The sequence below is a fragment of the Pieris napi genome, chromosome 7 (assembly GCF_905475465.1).
Source record: "Pieris napi chromosome 7, ilPieNapi1.2, whole genome shotgun sequence".
Lineage (NCBI taxonomy): Eukaryota > Metazoa > Arthropoda > Insecta > Lepidoptera > Pieridae > Pieris > Pieris napi.
The window spans coordinates 6,540,780-6,560,326 of record NC_062240.1 but is presented as its reverse complement, the minus strand read 5'-3'; the positions used below and the strand labels follow the sequence as shown (position 1 = coordinate 6,560,326).

General features: G+C 32.6%; 1 protein-coding gene across 1 annotated transcript; it reads left to right on the top strand.

Moving 5' to 3' along the window:
- Positions 1-364: 364 nt before the first annotated feature.
- On the top strand, positions 365-18,766 carry LOC125050949 (enhancer of mRNA-decapping protein 4). Its single transcript, XM_047651044.1, has 23 exons — positions 365-558; positions 740-945; positions 1,170-1,258; positions 1,526-1,635; positions 2,194-2,342; positions 3,545-3,732; positions 3,989-4,101; positions 4,578-4,885; positions 5,361-5,455; positions 5,769-5,901; positions 6,314-6,420; positions 7,076-7,161; positions 8,237-8,307; positions 8,396-8,505; positions 8,897-9,026; positions 10,198-10,410; positions 11,474-11,609; positions 12,020-12,200; positions 14,899-15,064; positions 15,688-15,853; positions 16,349-16,454; positions 17,601-17,824; positions 17,992-18,766. Exons 1-23 carry the CDS (start codon positions 509-511, stop codon positions 18,179-18,181), a joined length of 3,327 nt encoding a protein of 1,108 aa, XP_047507000.1. The 5' UTR covers positions 365-508; the 3' UTR covers positions 18,182-18,766.
- The last annotated feature ends 781 nt before the right edge of the window (positions 18,767-19,547 follow it).

Here is a 19,547-nt window from a genome sequence, read left to right as displayed (position 1 = left end):
ATTTCAAAACTGCATAGACTGTCGAACACAGAGCAATGTCACTTCATTTTTTTTAAGGACACACTATACCTACCTACTGTAAATTAAGACCTTGTTTTTAGCCATTGTTTAAACTTTTGGTATCGATATTAAAATAAGAATTTACACATAAAGCACTAAACTAACAAATGCCAAGACAAAATATGTTGGCCCTTTATCATCTAACGCCATCATTTACGCATGCTAAAAATAAGTTTATAAAAGAAATGTCAATGTCAAATTAAAAAATTGGCATTGGACTGGCATGTTTGCAATTTTAAATTTGCAATCTATGTTTGAACTTGTAGTTCGTGATCGTGGTACTTTTCTTGTATTTAACTATTTAGCTGAGTTTGGCATTTTGTCGTTCCCGAATTAATTTCTTAGAAACAGTCGGCTTATTTAGTTTTGTTTAACTTTATTCTGTATATCAGTATATCATATAAGGATAAGTTTATTTATTTTCCATATTTAATGTGGTGAATACAAAATGCAACCGACAACCATGCATCCCAAACTCTCCGATACTACCCAGAATATGTAAGTCAAGAAAGTAATTTATCCGCCACACGCTATAAACACAAACACTAAAATTGTTTGTAGAATGGATCTTATAGTAATAAACAAAAGTTTATTACTAACCTTTTACTTTTTATGTTCCTGTAAAATATTGTCGCTATTATAATAAAATCTATCAGTGTAGTTAAAAAAATATTTACAGATCATTTGCAGAAGAAGATGATATGTGCAATGCTGTAGTCTTTGCAACTGATGTAGTAGTTACTACTAACATTGGTAACCATAATCATGGTAGCTCTAAGGTAAAACTTACAAATATTGTGGATTACAACTGGGAAGCAAAATTTTATCCCGGCCGCCTAATTGATGTGCATAACAGTGGGAAATATTTAGCTTATTGCATTAAACGTAAGTAAATTTTTAAGCTTGTTGTACTCTCTATTTTATTAAATAATATTTACTAAATCAAGTAATTCAATAAATGTTGTTGCAAGAATTATTGCCGACTCTGATTTTACTATGGGCAATAGTATTTATTTCAACTTCCTTAGGAAGGTTTGTTCGTGCTTAGATGCTAAAGATATATGTTTGAGATGTCTTATAAAACATTCATTTCTTATATCACTTTTCAGCTCCAGTATCTGTGGATGGAATGGTCAGAGTTGTATACATGGAACCTGATATAAATGAAAGATGTCTTATCAAGGGTATGAAAGGAGAGGTAAAATATCATTTATTGATACTTAAACTTGAAATTGTTATTATTAAAAGTAGTAAAGATAAACATAAGTTTTGCTTAAGTTGGATTCTTAGTTGTAACACATTACAATAATCATCTCTTGTCATTTTAAATGAAATTGTTACATTAATATGTTTTTTAAATAGGATACAGTTTGTTTAACACTTCTAGAATTAATAGAAACAATTTTATATACCCCTAAATGTTTCTGGTATATAATTTTTCCCCACTATTTGCAATATTTTTCAGGTCCAAGATTTGGCATTTGCATTCATTCAGAATCAAGTTCTTCTTGCTTGTATAGATGAATATGGGAATATTTATGTGCATGAATTTGTCTATGGAGATGGGAGACTCAGGTAATAGAAATACATTCTGAGAGCATAACCTATCAGTTAAATGAGATTTCAATTAGGATCCAAATTTTAATATTGAGTTAATAAATCACTATTTCATATTTGCAATACAAAAAGTAATTCATTAAACATTTACATTGGGTTTTCCTGATGACATTTTAAGGGTTCTTAAGCGGGCCATAGACGGAATGCATGTTGCAGCCGATACCAACTGCTCTTAGCGGTCGCCGCACGGCGATCTGCAGTTTCCATACTAAATTCATATTCGCAATACAGGGATCTCTCGAGCAGTTCCTGAGTAGACCACATGTTGCAGTCGGTCTTAAATTCTTAAATCTATGACCTGCTTTAAATTAATTAATAGTTGAGTCAAACATTGACATTAGTATTGAAGTTAGCTGATGTTTACCTGTCTGTCTTTTTTAATTAATTAAATTATAACTGTCATATAGATACTATTATTATATACACACTAGTAGTGTAATGAGCTCTTTAAGCTGGGTACTAAGAAGTTTTTAAGAGATTAGTGAAGGTGCATGAATTACATTATTTCTTTATTAGATCAACACTGATTGCTGAGATTCAAGAGGACACAGGCCTGGGGGGTTCTGCTCACTTAGTAGCTTGGTGCCCTTACATCCCTGATGAAGATGACGACGCCAGTGATGATGATGTAGCTAAGATGCTACTCAGCACGCATTCTAATGTTGGTATGTGTATCATATTATTATATTTGTTTATTGTTAATCCTTTAAGCTGGGTAATATATGAAATTGGGAAAAGATTGTTTTTCTAATTTCATTTCTTACAAAATCGCCCTAATTTAAATATCATACATAAATACACATGTCTAGATTAACTATGTGGATACATAGTAGGGGCATGTATGCAGTACAGTAAAATCTCTTTATTCGCGGGGTATACGTTCCATAAATATGCCGCGAATACAGAATGGTAATTTATATGGGTTTATAGGGGATATGTTCCTAGGTGCCAAAATGAAAAACACAAATATATAAGAACGAACACAAAAAATAAGAAGAACATTTTGATTATGTAAACATTATCCTCAGGCTCAGGCAATGGTTTGAAGAGTTTTGTTATTTTCTTTTGCTTGGCAGTTTTTAATAGCTCCTTCAATTCAGACTGATACTCAGCAGTCGCATTAGCAATTTGCCTCTTAAAATTAAGACTTCGTTCCATAGATGGATCAATGTTCATAAAGAAATCGCAAAGCTCATTTGCCATTCTTAAAACTTTACTAAGATTTTTCAGAGTAAATGCCACATTTTCAGTGCTAGTTGAAGTCTCTTCTTCATTGGGCTGTGAATTTAACATTTCCTCCAAGTCGGTTTCAGTCAATTTAGTCAGTCAGTCTATTGCTTGAATCGCAAGATGAAGATTCATTTTGCGATTCAAGCAATTCCTGAATGTCCCTTGATTCTATCTGTTCGAACCGTCCTATTCCATTTGCAATTTCGGCTGTGTTTGCAGTCAAAGTATGAACTTGCACGGATTCTTCGTCATTTTCCGCAGTCAGAGCAGGCCATAGTTTTTTCCAGCATGACTTCAATGTGTGTGGTTTCAGTTCTTCCAATGATTCTTTTATGTTTACGATGCATATTGCTATGTCAAATTTCTTCCAGCATTCCATAACATTCATATCAGGATTACACTCCATATTATCTATATGATATTGCGTTAAACACCTATTGGAATTTTGTATGAAATTTTAGATCCGCGAATAAAGAAATTTTTTGCAGCGAATAAAGAAATTGGGTTGCATTTTTTTAATCTGCGAATAGTGAAAACGCGAATAACGGAAGCGCGAATAGGGAGCCTTTACTGTACTTTTAAATTGATTACTATAAATATAGTACTTTATGGTAAAGTTTTTATAAATCTTTTTCAGCTCGCATATGGAACATACGTGAAGTCAGTGCAATACCCGGTGGCGTTGTCAAAGGTAGAGAGGCGTTAAATCGCGGCTTGGGACAGATAGCAAGTACACACGCTGCAGCTCTACGTGCTGCTGCTTTCTCCCCTGATGGTACAGCACTAGCAACTGCAGGGGCCGATGGATATGTTATGTTTGCACAGGTCAGCAATGTGTTAGCAGTAAAGGATTTTCACAGATGATTAATATTAGAGTGCAATTCACATTAATTATTCACTAACTTATTAGAAACATGATAAAACAGTTCATGTAAAGGTTGTGCCATTCTCTCTTTTTCTCTATCTCTTGCTGCTCGATCATCTCAGGCGGAATGTGACAATGAGTCATGTTTTTATCGTTCATCAATTTATAAGATGTTCATCACGACAAAAATAAGATGATATTGTTAAATTTTTCAAGGTATGCATAGATGGATCAGATGTACCCCGTTGTCTTCATAAATGGCAGCCACATGAAGGCAAACCTCTCACCTGTCTCTTCTTTCTGGACAACCGTAAAAATTATAATACTGAGTGAGTTTGTCATTTTTTTTATCTTCTCTCCTTTACCTTTCAGATTTTTAGTAATACCGCCTTTTTGAATACGTTATTTTAGCTGTATAAATTTTTATGCGTTAGATTAGGGTTTGTAATATTATTATTCATTTACTTAAACATGTAAATATCCTGTTATATTTTGTTTATTTTCTTTTATTATTTTTTTTTAAATTATGTGCTTATTATCTTTTGAAATGACATTGGCTCATTATTTAAATTAATAAACATTATTTCATTATTACTTAGTATTCCATACATTTTGTAGTAAAAATATTAAGAAAAGTTTTAAATGTTTAATTCCATATGCGCATGGAGCGCTGTTATTAATTACTATTCTAACTATTCCATTTATGGTATTTTGGATTAACGGTAACATATTTTTTTTCCAGTCAATTTCTTAATTCTATACACATAGTGTTTACTAACCAAAAATGAAATTCTATAAATTTCAGTGTCCAATTCTGGAAATTTGCGGTAACAGGCGCGGATAATAACACGAGCATAAAGATATGGACTTGCAAAACCTGGATGTGCCTTCAGACGATTACATTCACCCCTCCCTTGGGCACAGATCTCCCTTTGAGCTTGAAGGCCCAATTGGATGCCAGTGCGAGCTATTTGCTACTAAGTGACTTTAAAACTAGAAGTCTGTATGTGCTCAATATGAAGAGGGACGATGAGGACAGAATGGCATATTGCAAGAGTGTATCTGAGTTTTTGCTACCATATCAGGTGCTCGGGTTCTGTATTGTTGACGCTGGTGAGTTTTTAAATGTTGTTTTTAGTTGAACTTAAATGACTTTAAGTGATGTTGTCTTTGACGTCTTTAGAGGATGGCAGTTATGATAATTGCGTTTTACTGTTTTATCTTTCGAAAATAATAAAAGCCACCAGTTTGTACTTGTTCTGTTGAACAACAAATATTATTAAATATTTGATTTACAACATAACTTTGTTTAAAATTTTATGAAATAATAATATAAAAATCTAATGAAAATGTTTTTTTATAATAAAATCGTTCCTAGAATAATAACTATGAATATATTATATACTTTTATAATGTAATGAAGAAAAAAGATAATGATAATATTAACCATATTGATTTTTTTATGTCAAATTCATTGTTTTTGACTGAGTTAACTATAACTCCACAGTTGAAGGCTACAAAATCAGTATCTAATAAGTGGGTATAGATTCCAGAATAAATAGTATAGATTATAATTTATGGTCCACAGAGGAGCAACAAGTGAAGTGTGAGTCGCGTTGTGACGATCCCTTCCACAGAAATGGATCCGCACTCGACCACTCCCCTGCTGATTTCGATTTACATGTAAGTTATTTATCCTTTATCTTTTTTATGTAAAAATAAATCCTTAATTAATAAATACACAATATTGCGCTGTTTAAACTGATGTCTTTTTCATAGCTCGAAAGTTTTATTTTCCCTCCTCAACAAAATTTTTCTATTTTGACGAAAGACAACTTACATATTCAAAAATAATTATTAGCCAGTAGTCGATTTGAATGAGATTCAGAAAATGACCTGAGTGATAACCTTTTAGTTTTAACAACTACAAAATCTATGCAAATCTGTGGAAGTATAACCCTTTTATAGTAGTTTAATATTCTATTATTGTTTCTAGGACAACGAGGTGTGCACAGAAAATGATGCAGGTTCAAAGCGGACCAAAGTGCGACTTTATTTAATGCAACCCAAAGGTTTACAAGAGGCAAATCTTATATATACACAACAATCCACTGAAAAACAATCAGATGGTAAGTTTTGTACTATTCCATTTTTGAAACTTGACAGATTACAAACGCTCGTGGCGACTGACTTGTCAAGTTGACAGTTAATTATATCATATTTTGATTAGTCTATTAAAAGCGTGACGTCTGACGTATCGGATTCGATTTCCGTTTGTAGCTGATATTATAAAATAATTTTTATTTTCACCATCAACACCACCACCTACATTTTCTTCGCATCTAGTGGGTTGTGAACACCCCACAAAATGCACCGATGAGAATCGCGGAAAATAACTTATTCATCTTAAATTCATTTAAAGCGAAGATCAAAGCGATCATTAAATGTCTTAGCGCTATTTAAAACATGTCAACGTACCAAGTATTGTGAGACTTATATGCAACATATTCCTACAATTTTTTTCTTCTAAATTTTTATTAGATTTGGAAAGTTTAACGCTTGAAGAGCCAGTGGAAGAAGACGAAACTCCGCCAAATATCCTACAGCAACAAACACAACAACTCAAGAATCTACTACTTAGGTCACAGGTGAGGTTTTTATCAACAAAGTAATTCAAGAATTTTATATTTATAAGTAGTTTAAAAATGGAACAAAGAGTTTATCAATTCGATGTGTTTTTTTTATAAGAACGGGTGAAGTTACTTTTATTTTACCTTCGACTTCCATGCAAATCGCGTATTTGTTACTCTGTCGTAGTCGGTAGTTGTCATATACAAAGCGCATTTGACAGTTAATAATCTAATATATAAAATTCTCTTGTCGCGGTGTTTATGGTTGAACTCCTCCGAAACGGCTTGACCGATTCTCATGAAATTATGTGTGTATATTGGGTATAACTGAGAATCGGATAACATCTATTTTTCATCCCCCTAAATGTTAAGGGTCGTACACACCAAATTTTTTTTTAGATAATTTTTTTATGATACACCATTAAAAAATACATACAACCCCTAATTTTCATCCCTCTACGATCAACACCTATTTTTTATTATAAATAATATACATGGCAAAACGACGTTTGCCGGATCAGCTAGTTTTAAATAAAAATCTACGGCTCGTAACAATTACGCCTAATTGATTTAATAAAATTTCAGTTAATAAAATTATTGTGTTTTGCGGTTAAATGTATATTAATTCCAAGTATCGGTTTAAAATGTACTAACAAATTTACTGGTATTTCAGAATCAAACAAACAGTCTTATAAATCCTCTAGTGGAGTCACCTACTGATATGCCGCAGCTCAATCTTATGACGCCGGACGCTTTTAGGTAACATGAAATACTTTTTTTTAACAAACCCTTTATGTATTCTAACTTATATGTCTTTTTTTAATAATGTTTTTTGGTTATAAAGATTTGACGTACACTCAGAGCGCCTATCAAACTTTACGTGACTGTTTTAAAATGTATACGAAAGTCTTAATTTGGTCACCAAACTTTGCTCAGTATCGCGAAATCCCTCACATGATACGCTAATTGTTCCAGAGTCGTAATAAAAGACGATGAATAGTGTTTGTTACAAATGATTATTCCTAACTAAAGAACAGTTTTCTGAACACAATGTGTAATGATAGCAAAAAATTAAATAAACTACCTAGTTTTGTCATGTTATTTGCAGCCATGAATTCTACAAATGACACGTCAACAATAGATTTAAAAATGTCTCGCGTACACGTGTACGTAAATATATCATGTATCGTGTACAATCTTATGTTACGTCGCCCATTGATAAAATCACGAATTATGCTCATTCGCATTAAAATGGACAAGTATTCTGGTGTAAAATTTTTATTACCGACGATAATAACTACTGACGATAGTTGAACGTGACAACGTCATAAGAAAATACTGATGGAATGGTTGCATTTTTCAGAAGAAAATTTTTAATTTTATTTGTTTGATAGATATTTTGTTTGATATAAAGAAGGAGGGAAATGGAAATCACAATTAAATTGATCAAGTTGCATTTATTTATACGCATTAATACAATTATGTAAATTTTTTTTTCGCTCGTTCCGCGCTCTCGCTTGCACTTCAAGCCTTAAATGGAACGCCTCAGAGGTAACGCCGCATGAGTCATGTTTTTTCGTGCGTGCAGCCGGCTCCGTTGAATTATAAGACGTTGTCACGTCAAAAAATTATATTCTTTAGTAAAAAAATTTTCATCTTTCAAAGTTGTTTAATCTAGTTTTCGCAATACCTGCTACCTAGATATAGAGGATGCGAATCCTTCACGTTGAATTAACTGCCAAACAATTTTTGGATCTAAGATTTTTTTACATTTTGCATTTATAAAATATTGATACATACATAAGTTTAGTTAATTTTTTATCGTGAATTCTAGCTCTCCTGGGAAACGTGATGACGAAGAGACTTCAGTGACCGTTCAAGACATTCGGCGACTATCAAATGCCGGTCAGTTATTTCAATTTATAGTGAATTAAAAAACTTTGTCACTTTAAACATGCTATTGCGTATTTACTTCTAAAAATATTGTGTACAGGTTGCGAAGAAGATGAGGTGGTCAGCTTCAGTTCTGCCAAGCAGGTCTCCGGTGGGTCCTCGCCGAGTCGAGAAGTTCAACAAATTATGTCTCATAACGACTTTTATAAGGTATACTAGCTGATTCGGCAAACGTCGTTTTGCCATACATTATTTCTAGGAAACATTTTTAACAATAAAAATAACTATCTACTATGATACAAAATAGGGGTTGATTGTAGAGGGGTGAAAATTAGGGGTTGTATGTATTTTTGTATGCTTTATCATAAAAAAATAAAAACATAAAAAAAAACAAAAAAAAAATTTGGGGTGGATTTGATAAAAATCGGTCAAGCCGTTTCGGAGGAGTATGGTAACTAACATTGTGACACGAGAATTTTATATATAAGATTTAACACCTCTTTAAAATACCGTGGCCCTCATTTGGGCAATTTTCTGGATATCTCACAGATACAACTTGTAGACTATGAATATAGTTTTAGCAATATGTTATTGTATTTAGGATGATGAAGAAGAATCTCAGTCCCCAGCAGTAGAAGAGGTGACCACAAACGGAACAGACACAATTTATCCAACTGAGTTATATGTTTCACCTGAGAAACCGCAAGCACCCGCCAAATTGACCCATAGCAGTAAGTAATATATGTTAATTATATAGGAAATTAATGAACATTAAACTAACTTCAATACATTTCTTGTACTCATTTCGATAGTCTATGGTAAGTGAACCAGCTTTTTGCTAACTAATATAAATCTTCACTATGCTACATATATTTTATTTGTTAGCATTTAAAAGAAAAACATACGGTTTTATGGAATCTTTATTATTTTATTTACAATCATACTCAAGTGCTCAAACTCTAACATGCACAGACTACTTTTAACAGGAAGACTGACATAAGCTTGTACCATAGAACTAATGAACATACATTGTGGCTACAGTAATCCACAACAATTATACTTTTCTTCTTTCATATATATATGTATGGAGACGATTACTGGCTAACTTTATTAACGTAGCAGTGTTGTTAACAAAAAAGGTAGAGTTGTCACAAATAAATAATAGTCGATCAATATTAAACTCTGACTCTCTGTAGAAAAAGTATAGTAAAGGCCAGCAACGCATTCACTAAAATGGGTGTGCATGGGCTGCAATTACTGCCGTTTTTGGGTGCCCTGTAAGCCTAATAAAGCATAAAAAATTCATACATTAAGTACATATTTACTTAATTTTTAAGCATTATTTTTTTTTAACCGACTTCAGGAAGGTTAGCTGTTTGACCTCGTGTAGATATTGTTGTTTCAGTATCATTATCATTTATTAGCTAGATTAGCAAAGTATGCTTGAATTCGATATCGATATAAAAATATACATTTGTTTATACATTTTTCTGAAGGTTAAAGTCCTATGAGATGATCTTTTTTAATCATGCCATGTGGAATAGCTCTAGTTCAAAATCGGTACAAAAGTGTTACATACAGGGCCTAATGATTACTATAGACCACATTCGACATCTGTATTTTGGCTTTATGGTGACTGTTTAGAACATCGATTACTTAGGTTTGTTATGTCTATGTCTATGTCTACATCGATTAAAATGAATCGATACGAACTTCTAAAATAAGTGAATCTGTTGATAATAATATCAAAACATATTATTATTTTAATTTAGATTTTTGTGATAACACAATGTTGTTATTAATTTATGGTGAAATATTTCTTCACACGTAATCATTGAATTCCATCTCAAAAATCGCACTTAAAAAAAAATTTTAGTTATTTTATTTACTTTTTTATTTCAGACAGCGAAACCTCATGGCCTCAAATTTCGTTAGCTCAAATCACGGAAGCAAACCAGCGTAAAGCGTCAAGCGATAAATCAAGCAGCCAATCGCTTTCCGCTCCGCTACCAGCCCCGCTAACCGCTCCACCACAACCTACAGTTGTAACAGTCGTAGATGAAACAACTAAGAATAAACTGGAGTCTTTAGAATCTAAACTTGATAAGCTAACAGGTATTTTAAAATTATTTTTAATTTAGTAAATAAAGAGTAAGACGGGTAACTTAGAGACATTTTTATTGAGTTTTTAATTAATTGTTTTATTTTCATTAAAGTTTTTGTATCTATTTGAAAGCAACAAAGAGTAAATATTCATATACTATTCAAATAAAACTCCTTTCAATATATTTTACAAGTTAATCAAGTAAATATTTATAATAATGCTTCGTCTTGAATTCCTACTTTTTTAATTTAGGCACTCGTAGAGTTTTGTTTGTCATTTTTAGTAATAAAATCTCTCAGTATATCTATTAATATTTTAGTGTTTTATGTTTGTCCCTAAATGTCTTTTGATATGTATTGTAAAAAAAATAACTTTTTACAATTTAACCATCACTAACAACCTAGCCATATTAATGAATTTTCCAGGAAAATAATTACGGATGTTAACTACAAAGGTAATCCTACCCCTACCTATGTATATACCTGTTTATATATAGTCGTATTTTTAATTAGACAAAGTCAACTGACGGTTACGGTGTTGTCAGTTTTTAATGAAATAAAAATAGTGTTGTGACAAAGAGAATGATTGAAAAAACTCCTGAATTAATGATCAGTGATGGCACTAGTCACCACGCCGCGCTTTATAGTAAGCCGTCAAAAAACTGATTGTAGTTACATACCACTAGTACCTAACTTATATCAGAGCACTTTTATGCAATTTTAAAATAGAAATAATATTATTTTATAGCTTGAAATGATTAACTATTCACACGCATTGTTCATTCATCTGATTGTACAAGAACTGAACGTATCACTATTACTTTAAATATGGCAACATTTTACACAGTGACATTAGCTACTGTCAGTTGGCTTCGTCTAATTAAAAATACGACTATAGTAGTCTATACTCGTCACTGGATTTAACGTCAAATACTTAAAACAACTTTAACTCGACTTTAGATGGTTTGTTATCCATACAATTGATCTCTTCATGTAACGATAACTCTTTAAGATCAGAATATGTGCCGTAAATATGGGTTTTGCCCATGTCCGCATTGATAACATAATTTTTCAGATCTAGTAACCCAACAAGCGCGTGAATTACGTGCAATGCGCAATGAAAGTCGACCTGCGCGTGAGTTTGTAGAACAGGCGTTACTCGAACACACGCAGAGGACCACAGCTGCCATAGATGCAGCTCTTTCTACCGGGTATATAAGCTATTTTCCTTTTAATGTAATATATAAAGAATATCTTATATTTTATACTCTCACCATCACGGCACCATACATTTTTCTATAGTTGTCTAATAGCTCTAGATTAGCCACGGTTCGCCTGATCCTCTTTTAGGTTTTTTGTTTGAAAATAACATTAATATGGCGACAATATAAAATTTAATGTTTTTTTGGCTTTTATTTTTACTGATAAAACTAGGACTCAAGTCAATGTCTAATTTGATAAATACGCTGAATTCTTTCGGTCCAATAAATCTTAAATAGGTTTTATTGTGAAAGTAATATTAAAAAGTCTTGAAAACTTAGTATGGAATAAACGACAATAAGTTTTCGTAACCTTATGTGAAATTATTACTCTATGATATATACGAATATATATTATTCAGTTGGGAGCGCATATCTCGTATGGGTGACTCCGCTTGCATGACTGCGGCACAAGCAGCGGGAGCTGGAGCGGCTAGAGCGTTGGAACCACTCGCAGCGGCTTTACAACACGAGTTGGCTGTCAAACTCACAGCTACGGACAAACTTCTTTCTGAGAATATTAATAAACTGGTTAATAGTAAGGTAACTATCTGATTTGTGTTAGACTACAATTTTTTTATTATTTTTAGTTTAGTTCCGTATTGGCTGTGACTATAAAATAACGGTTACTCATCTCGCAAACTTTTTTGCCTAATGGGGACCCGTAACGGTTTTATGTTATAAATGCAGTTTTATAGTCCTTGAGAAACTAAAACATAAGGTGTAAAAAATTTTGTTCTACGACCAAAACTGACAAAGTTATGGGCAAAATACCAAACAAGGTTTACTGACCGCGCGAACGAAAGCAATGACGTCACAATATCTCAACGCTTGCCGCTGAACCACAGCGCGCCCCGCGCTGTTTATTTTGTTCGCGATACTCGTCCAACACGGAGCGTAACGTCACCAGTTTATACCCAATCGATTAATAAGTGATTTGATTTGTTTAATATTATAATATCAATACAAATCAGTGGTAGAAATAAGGTAGATATCGGTTTTGAGCAAGCGCAATCCGATAATCTACCTAAATGGTATTTGATTATCTTAGTAATCATTTCAACTATACAAGCGCTGAAATTCGTGGTTGGAAACTTCAGAGGTAAGCAAATCTCATTGTCAACCTAATCAAAACAGCAGGATAATAAGTAGGTCAGGAATACAGGGTCGTATTCAGGCCCGGGAAAATTCCCAGTAAGGTTTATGGATATGAACATGTTACCGGGAATATTCTTCTCAATGTTTCTGGGTGCATTGCCAGTCGGAAATCTTATTGGGAGTTAGTTCCTAGTATTGTTAGTAGGCAACGGACGGCACATTGCTGGTAAGTAAGTAAGAAAAGTGCCCGACGAAATGATTAATTTTATTTCAATCTCATCGACTTGCGTATTGTTGTCGTCTAGTTTTGTCAGTGCAAATGAATATAAGAAACAAAGTAATCGGTAGGTATACTTTATTCGTTTACCTTGGATTGTTTGAACAAGCAATCCTAATGAGAATGAAATAATCTTCTGCTCAAGTCGGATGACTATAGATGACTGTAGCAAAGCAGAAGAAGCAACATTATCGCAAGCTGATTCACCATTATGGAGGGAACTGAGATACTGCAGAGTAACGGCGACAAAAAATTCACGAAACTGCAAACTGCAAGACTGATGGTGTATTAGTTGAACAGATTTTCGGGGCATCCATACAGGAGACAGTCGCTATGGAAAGAGGAAAACGTCTTGTAAAAATATTCGCAAAGAGTTTAAAAAAAAGGCGTAAAATACGTCTAGCAGTTTTCGCGTGAAAAGCGTTCAACAGACAGACAAGAAATTCAAAAACAATATTTTTGGTTTCTATTGCGTGTATGGAGCTCTCATAACTCGATTATTCAAAAAAATATTCAATGTATAGAATTCACTTTGGCTACAGTTTTATTACCTACAGATACATATTCCCCAAAGCGGGAATGTTCCGGCATTGGGAAATATTCCCGGGAACGGCACATTTCATTTAGTTGAGCCTCAGTACGACCCTGGGTTTTACCAGACTACTGAGGAAGGGTTATTAGAAATTTCACTACTTACACTTTTTATCATTTATTTATTCATTGAAATACACCTAGTACGACCCTGTATTTTTCTTTAACATTCGTAAACAAGTTTTACTAAGATACTGTTTACCAAATGAGTAATGTAAGGTGTACTGTCACCCCTCTTCATGACAGTACACCATTTTTTGCGCACTTTCAGGTCCCTTGGCACATTAAAAAACAGTTTTTCAGGTGTACTAGTTGAAGTATTAGTACATTTCGGTACTATACAGTACTTATAATGCGGCATATTTTCACATAAAAACCACAAAACCACAACACGACCCGCGCAGATCGAGTGAACTTTAATAAATGAATGGCGGAGAGCGAGCGCGCGGTCCGTAATCGTGACGTCACATGAGCATTTCGGCCGCGCCGCGGTTGGCTTGTACAAAATGTAATGTAATATCTTCGCAACCAATTTACCGATTTCAATGATTTAAAAAGTATTGTACCTAATCGAGTAAAAGGAACACCATTATATAGATAATATATGCATTTTCCGACTTGTTACGGGGACCCATTATTTAAAGTGGACAAATGATCGTACAGTTTTGGTTACGATGACTACGATATTTTGAAGAAAAAAAAATACTGCCGATAATCTTTCAATAGATTGCAAAGATTCAATCAGTGATAGACAATTAATTAATGGATATTTGGTATTTTAAAATAAACTTATAAAATAGATGAAGATCATATTTAATTGCCTCTTCACTAGATTCAATTGTGGCTACTAATTATTCTATAACTCCAGTAATACAGAGATGATGTTAAGTTAGTAATCGTTTTACCTAATACCTATTAATTAATTTCCATTACCTATCTCTCCTTCCTAGGAAGATAATGTCTATAAATATTTAAAGAATATTGTCAGATAAGTGGCGCGGCCGCCTTTCCGTGTATCGTGCAGCACCATCAAATATTGGCTTATTTATATCTCTAAATATAAAAATATTACCACTTTGCATATGCTTGACCATTCCCATACATATTTGTTTAGTAATTTAAAGATAAAATATATTTATTCGTGCAGAAAACTTAATGAACGTCAATAAATAACTAAATCAGTTCACCATAAAATAGTGTAATAAAATAAGAGTTTAGTGGTTAACAAATTGTGTTTCGATGTAGTCAAGGCTTTATGAAAACGTATGTTCGCAGACCGTAATGGAACGACTCAGCGGGTCCATAGCGTCCTCGTTATCGGACATGGTGCGTACGTCGTTCCGCGATGCGTTGCTGGAAAGCGCTGTTCCCATGATGGAGAAAGCGCACTCGCAGATATTCCGACAGATCAACCACGCTTTTCAAAATGGGACTAAGGAATGTAAGTATAAGATGATGTTATTACTTATTTACAGATTAAAATTATATATAAACGATAACTTGGCTAATTTGTTGCGTTTAATTTGTCATGGTGTTTCAAGTAAATTTGCAGTGCGCCGTCCAATTGTCTTCATAAAGCAATACTCGACCATTACATTGAATTATTTCTTTCAATAATTCATTAAATTAGTTCAAACTGTAAATACTAATATCTTTTATAGTTATATGGTTCCCTATTGCACTAAGTGTCATATTTATATTTATTTATTTGTCAATAATAGATTTGCGCATATAATAGCGTTCACATAAACATTTCACTAGAAGAATACGTAAAAAAAATAGCTAACAATGGAAAAGTAATGGTAGATTTTTATAACAATGGAAAAGTAATGGTATATATTATAACTTAATACGCGCTTTGTATTTGGAACCGAACATAAGATCTAAAATGTATCGTTTCAATAACTTCGTGTGGTATACAAATTGTATGAATAGTCGACACGTTTGAGCTGTCAAAAACTGAAGCTATCGTGTTGACGTATACGAATACTTGACGTCATAAAGTCCGTACGCGGACTTAGGAGATTGTTTGGATAATCTTATAAAATAATGAATATATTATAGTCACAGCGAACACAGAGCAGGCAGCTCGTTTAGCAGCAGAAAGGGGTGGGGCAGCTGCCGCCAATGCCTTGCGAGCAGCTCTCGAACAACACACGGAGGCTCTCGCTAGAGCCACGCCAGTGCAGCCTCAACTGTTTGCTGCGCAGTTGAAGGAAGTCGCACATAAGTATGTGTCGTATAAATTAACCTAACGTTAATACTAAAGTTTAAATGTTTGTCTTTCCAATAAATTGTGGTGGTTGGTGGTATAATTGGTAGCTCTTTATTATTAAAAGAAAATAAATATTCTTTGGCATTATTAAAAATAGTTTTTGATTACATGCAAATAATTAATTACAATTAAATAATCAAAGACTGGAAAAGGAGTCATTATAGTCAATAAAGTTCAGTTTACATTTAAAAAATTAAATAAATAAATATTTATTATTATTCTATTACATTAAGTGTAACATAAATTCTATTATTATTCGAATGTTGTTTTTAAATGATGTCCAATGCCGTAGCATCTTCCGTGGGCAACTTCATTCTGTTAATTTCGTGTCACGGTGCGCGCGTATCGTAAAATTTCACTCTCATCAATTTTTCATAACGCGCCTAAAGAAGTATAACTTCAAAAATGTTTAACAAGAATGTACAAATAAAAACTAATAATTTTTCTCAGTGTACTCGAAAAAGAAATGTCGTGGTGGCGTGAGCAAGCAAGAAACGTGGCAGTTCAAATGTCACGTGCTCAGACACCTGCCACGCCCTCTGTGTCTGACAGACAGGTAAGAATTAGGTTATGTAGTCAAAATATAGAATTATATTGAATACAATAATTATCACATGCCAATACAGACCGCGTTCCAAAAAACAGAGTAGAAAATGTTTGTGTAATTTTTACTTGCTCAAATAAATCAGTTAGTATAAGATCCCGCTATACAACGACCTTCACCGAGATGCTTATTTAATGAAACTTATTTTATATTTAATTTAATATGTCAATAAATATAATCCATATGGGTTGTCTAGCAAATTTCAGTCCAGAGTAAGTTTAATTAATATTTAAAAAAAAAAAAATTTTTATAATTTGCATGTAGTAAATTTTTTGAACTTTTTTCAATCAATATTTTTAATCAGGGTAGTATTATATATGTATCACTATAAACTTCTTTTATACTAAAGATGTATATATACTTTAGTGTCACATAAAAAATATACACATAAATAATTAATTGATTAAAAACAACCTAACGTTTGCATATTCTATGGGCTTCATACTTTCGATTGGTATAGAAATTATCTAATAATCATACCGGTGAAATGTTTAAAAAAAATTTTTTTTTTAAATTAATTAAACTTTCTCTGGACTGAAATTTGCTAGGCAACCCATATGTATTATATTTATTGACATATTAAATTATATATAAAATAAGTTTCATTAAATAAGCATCTCGGTGAAGGTCGTTGTATAGCGGGATCTTAGACCAAGTATCATTATTTATCTCTTTCGATTACAGCGTAACCATAATTTGAAAGGGGCAGCGTAACGAAATTGTTGGAAAAGTCTTAATATAAATAATGACTCCATGTCTTGACCGGCTTCAAATCCCTATTTGTTGAAATTACATGAGTATCGTTAGATGGAAGATTTAATAAAATTAAATTTGACAAAACAAGATATCTTTGAAGCAAATAAATATTTATTTTCAGAAAAATTTTCGAAATGCACCAAGAAACTGTGTCCAAGAGTCCTTACCTTTTTTGTTAAGGGTACTGTTTTTACTTTGAAAATATGTTTGTATTTTAATTGAATATAACATAGAGCGGATAATTGTGTGTAGTAAATATAATTTATATGTAGTGGTAATTAGTAAATAAAATGTGTTTTACTTACCATGCCAGTATATTTATTTTTCTTTGACTTGTTTCAGCTGCAAGTTAGCCAAATTCAGCAATTATTATTGAATGGCGATGCGAATGGGGCCTTTCAAATGGCTTTACAAGCAGCAGATCTAAACTTGGTAGTGGGAACTTGTAAGAGCACGGATCCGGCTAATATTTTCGGCCCACCGTGCAAATTGAAACAGCCCGTCCTCCTTTCTTTAGTACAGCAGCTGGCTGCTGATATGGGAAGAGACACGCATATCAAACTTAGGTAAATAATTTTGGTCCTACGAGCCGGAATGTGAACTTTTCTTTAATTTCCAAGTATGTAATCAGTTGTCTGTAGTAATTATTTTACAAAGTAGAATTAACTGAATTCTTCTAGAAATGGTACGTTTCAGGAATTATTTTTTAATTTCTAATGTGTTAATATTACAGGTATATAGAAGAAGCCTTAATGAATCTAGACACAAACAGCCCGGCGACAATAGAAAACTTACCAAAAGTGATACCAGGGCTACAGAAGAACATAGCAAATTTCCTCAATGCTAATCCTATACATGCATTGACGCGACAGTTCAAAGTTCTCTTGATGGCTGCCGAATCACTTAATAAGTTCTGTGCCTGACCGTGCTGTCATTGTATTTGTGTCAGACATTGACTAAAATTGACATTAAATCAACGCTTTCGGGTCTAGATCACGTCGGAATCATATTAGCCAAGAACCTGTTTTTCTTCTGACGGGCTGTACACACTCGCTCTCTAAACATGTCCAAATCTAATGCATATATATAATATAGTGTGCTCTCACTAAGATTCCGAGATGTCGAGACTCTAAGGGTAAGATTCAGAGCCCAGACCTAAATCTTACCTTAAGCAAAGAGCTTGACGAGTGTGACATACATTATTTAAGTAAACAAACAGTTTCTTGCCTAATGTTTTTGATCTATATTTAACTTTTGAAGTTATGTAGAAGAAATGTGGTTGACATTTTAACATTTAAATTTTTTATAATACACTACAATTTTCAAGAGAAAGTTTCATTATAGATCAAAAACTATGATTTAATTTTCCCGTTAGCAGTGTTGATTGTATAGTGCAAATTAATGAAACTATGGAGTTGGTGAATTTTGAGTGAAAAGTGATTTGATGCAAGACAATTGTGATTTTGTATAAATAAATAAAACTATTGTGTATTATTAGTCTGTTATAATTTAGTTTTTACCCAAAATATGTGCTACGCAATAAAATACAAGAATTTGTTTAAAGCGTAGTGTTGAAATAAAACATCTTACTACCGATTTTTAAAGAAGTAATTTAAGTGTCTTCATGGCGTAGGGGGGTTTGAAATTATTAATATTGTTTTAATTTTCTTGAAAATGTATATTAATTGATTTTTTTTCTTAATTATATAATGATTATTTAATATGCCATTATCATTCATACATAGCGTCGCTGTAGAATGAACCTCCGTATGTCAAGAGAACCATACATTACAGTAAACAAAAAAAAAATTCGTCAATGTTCGTTAAAATATAATTATGTGTTTTTGTCTATAGTTTTAGATGGTTAAAAACGACTTATTTATTAATAACATAATTCAAGTCTTTACTTCATGATTATACCAGTTAAATGACATAAGAATAAAAAATAAATGGTTTTTTGACATACGAGGTTATCATTCTACAGTGAGAATAGATACTCTACAATATAGTCTAGGTTCCAAGCTTTTTAAAAAAAAGCTGCTTTCGTGAATCTAGCTCCTGTTTTTTCTTTTTGTAACTATAAATGCAATATTATAAAATTTAACAGAATTGTATTAGTTTAAAATAAAAAGTAAGATATTTAATGCATTGTATCTAATTAAAAGTATATCTGTATCTATTAAGAAATGAGCAGAAAAAGAAATTTAGATTTTTTATATAATAGTAGGTACTATATACAGTTAAAATAAGACTGGCCATGCTATATGTATAAGTAGTATTTGTTGGAAA

Bases quoted from the DNA above. Each gene is read 5' to 3' on its own strand.
- LOC125050949 (XM_047651044.1), top strand. From the start codon at position 509: ATGCAACCGACAACCATGCATCCCAAACTCTCCGATACTACCCAGAAT. The intron at 1,259-1,525 runs GTAAAATATCAT...AATATTTTTCAG, and splicing joins TCAAGGGTATGAAAGGAGAG to GTCCAAGATTTGGCATTTGC. The intron at 10,411-11,473 runs GTATTTTAAAAT...ATAATTTTTCAG, and splicing joins TAAACTTGATAAGCTAACAG to ATCTAGTAACCCAACAAGCG.